This window comes from Acanthisitta chloris, unplaced genomic scaffold, assembly GCF_000695815.1.
Source record: "Acanthisitta chloris isolate BGI_N310 unplaced genomic scaffold, ASM69581v1 scaffold40486, whole genome shotgun sequence".
NCBI classification, from domain to species: Eukaryota; Metazoa; Chordata; class Aves; order Passeriformes; family Acanthisittidae; genus Acanthisitta; species Acanthisitta chloris.
Window position 1 is genome coordinate 654 of NW_008677175.1, and position 3,423 is coordinate 4,076.

A 3,423-nucleotide genomic window follows, 5' to 3' on the forward strand; every position below is an offset into this window, starting at 1 on the left:
GAAAACCGGCAGTAGGTTCAAAAACTACTGGTAGGAAAAAGCCTGCCTAGAGACGTGTACGCTGTACCGTTGCATAAATGTTTTACTTTTGTTAAAGGTTAGATCTGAGGTTTCCAAACAAGTCTGTCTTCAAGTCCATTTATTTGCCTTCTGCAGGTTCGAGAACACTTTAGCATCTCCTCGGGGTGCTTCCCTCTTTCCCCCATTGGCTCTAGCAAGCATCATGAGGTTTCTAAGTGGTTTTACCATACCTTTTGATGCCTCCGAAGAAGAAGCATACCCACAAGGCCAGGAAAGCAGAGCTGGTGTTCCTTGAGAGGCCGCGAGAGGGACCCGTCCAGTGCTGTGAAGCTCCACTACACTCGGCTGAGAATCCCCGACGTGTGCCTACAAAACCTGTGGACGGGAACACCTCTGCTGCCTGGGTTGGTACAGATTATCCTTCCCCCTTCATCCCACGGCGATGGTTTCCAAGTTTCTCCCGTGTGTCTCAACAGAAAGTTGTCTGTTCTGGATACCGAAACTTAGTAGCCCAGACCTAAATTAATTGTAGCAGCCTAAAGCATAAATAAGTGTTCAGGGACTGCTTCACATTCTAACGACCACTTAAGGTCTTGCTGATTTGAGGGTGTAAAACTGTGCAGTCTGTACTGATTAATATGACTGTCTTCTGAAAAAATAATTCTTATCAGGAAAACACTGTTTTCCATGGCAACTGAAAACCCTGCACATGCTAAACATTAGGGGAGATGTTTTTATTGGCTTGCTGCTTGAAATAACTGCTGAACTCTACATGTTACATGTTGAAGCGTTATGTGCTTTCTTTAAATCTGACACTGCTGAATTTAGAGAACATAGGTTTTTCACTTCAGGATTATTTGTTCTAACCTTCCTTCTTTTTCATTCTGTGTGTTTTGAATAGTTTCTATATCAGTCCTTTTGGTTTGATAAATCCTTTAGCACTGATAAAGGACAGTCTCCTTTTCTGGGACTGTTTGAAGTGTCCAAAGATACTCCTTATATGATGTAAAGATTTAATTTTTTTAGGCAAAGACAGACTGTTCCTATACAACAGTAGTCATCACCTAGGGGAGCTGTGTTTAAGCATTATTGCTGCTTGACTCTGCTCTCCACAGAACAAGCTCAGGAAGTGTGGCTTCAAAACTGTGTGAGACATTCCTTTGTTCCTGGTGACCTGGAGTTATTTTTGTGATGCCTTAACCTTGAAGTGTAGAATATGTTCAACTTTTTTCTCTTTATGTTTTTGGGGTTTTTTTAATGTATGAGGCAGTTAGCTCTATGGCTTCTAAGTTAAATAACTGCTGTGAAACAGCTCTGTGAAACACAACTTTTGTTTGGAAGAGGCGGAAGTACTAGCTAGTACCACACTACTAGCCCTTTCACTGCAAGCACACAGTGATTCTAAAATTTGTTTGAAGCTATCAGCACCGAAACTGTTAGATATTTTTTCAGTTTGAAAATTGTGGTAGGTTTGTAACTTCTTGATGCATCCTCTGCAGTGTGTCTGTCAACTTGTTTCAATGACAACTGATTTTCTGCTCCTCTATTCTTTGTTATCTAAGTTTTTCATGCCTTCTCAATTGCTAGGCTCCTGCATTGGTAAAACATACCCTACGTGTTCTCAGGAGCCAGGAAGTCATACCCTCAGTCAGTGATTGACCTGTGTTAAGTCAGTTAAGACAATTATGAGGGACTCACTTCCCTCTTTTCCTGCAGGAAGGCCTTGCATTCACACAGTTCAGTTGTGCAGCAGACAATCACTGTCCTTAATTAAACTGCACTTAGGTTTTTACAGGCACTGTGTAGTAACTTTGGAATATTGAAAGGGATCTGTAGTTAACATAATTAGAACCCGGTTTGGTATGCTCTAGGGAAAAGCATATTGCAAGAAACAGAATCTGATTCCTTTTGTTGATAGCCAGGAAGATAAAGAATATTGTAATGAAATGATTTCCAGGGCTTAAGTAAGAATCCAGAATCTTTCCCAGAAATATATTGTTGAGATTTGACCATCTTCTATAGAAATCTGATTTCAGAAGTGGATTTTGGGTGATCTGTTACTTCAGAATACAGAGATTAAGTCTCTTTTGAAGCAAAGATGTTTTGGGGGAAATTGTTAATGCCACATTGATATAATCTAAGGTGATGGAGCTAATCAGGCATCCTTTAATCGTTCAGCATTGCTGTCAGTTCCACCTCTACCTGTGCAGGGAGACTGAGGATTTAGTTCACTGAATCTATTTGGAGTTATGCTAAGACACAGAAAGAAACAGGATCCATCTCTGAACTGTTTTAAACCTGCAGGGGTTAAAGGAGTAGATCAGATTTCCTTTAAAGTCCCAATCTTGAATTCTTTTTAAGTTGCCAGAGAATAGCTCACTTGTACCCCAATGACTTTACAGAGAAGAGTGGCAGAACATGATGTTGAAGTTCAGAGGTATTTCTTGCACAGCAGCTTAGTTAGTGACTGATTTGCTTTGCTGCAGACCAGGTTACTCGCTTGATGAACACACTGGAAAAAGGTGGGACAGGTGGGGAAGTAGAATCATGTTGGCATTACTTGTCTGGGGAATTAGTTGGGGTTTTTCTTATTATCATGTCTTTCCCTTCAGGTGTCCCCACAATTTGAAACAACCGAGCCAGTGGTGTTGAAAGCACACCAGAAGAAGCACCGTGGTCCTCACAAGTCCCAGAACCATGATGCCAACCACAACTTGCTTCATGCAGGAGGAGCTTGCCGAAGAGCTGTAGCCTGCAAATTCCCTCCTTTAACTTTTGAGAATATAGGACATGCAGTTCACCTGCCGGATCATCCACATGGCTCTGGGAAGACCAGACAGTGCTCTCACAGCCAGCCCAAAAAAGGCACAGCAGCAAACACCAACATCCAGGTGAAGAGCCTGGAGAACTGTGGTGAGATACCTTTGTTACCCACTCCCCAGCCCGTGGAGAGAGAAGTCTTAAGTCTATTAGATGCAGAGGCTGGGCAGGAGCCTTCCCTAAAGAACTGGATATGCAGCAACACTTTGTCACACGGTAGTCCTGCCTGGCATCCAGAGAAAGAGCTGGCATTTGATACGGAGCCCTGTGGGAGAGCAGTGCCGGCAGCAGTACTGGTCACAGACACTCCCGAGCACGAGTACGGAGTAAAAGTTACGTGGAGGCAGCGACCTCGCCTGATGAAGTACCTGATGGCGCGAGGCAAGCTGAGCCCTACCGACATACTAGTGAAGGCGAACCCCGAACTCCCGACGAGACAGCTCAACAACGCCTAACTCGCCAGGAGCAGCGCCCGAACAGACGGAAGGGAGGGGGGGGCGATTCTTCCGCGGGATGCCGGGGCGGGCGGTGTGGCCGTGTTCCCTTGAGCACGGAGCGGCACCTCACACACCTTCCCCTCCC

At 44.4% G+C, this 3,423-nt stretch overlaps 1 protein-coding gene across 1 annotated transcript; it reads left to right on the forward strand.

Moving 5' to 3' along the window:
• Positions 1 to 257: 257 nt before the first annotated feature.
• RHNO1 (RAD9-HUS1-RAD1 interacting nuclear orphan 1) lies at positions 258 to 3,296 on the forward strand. The gene is made up of 2 exons (XM_009076398.1): positions 258 to 425; positions 2,634 to 3,296. The coding sequence occupies exons 1-2, from the start codon at positions 258 to 260 to the stop codon at positions 3,294 to 3,296; spliced, it is 831 nt and encodes a 276-aa protein (XP_009074646.1).
• Positions 3,297 to 3,423: the final 127 nt, after the last annotated feature.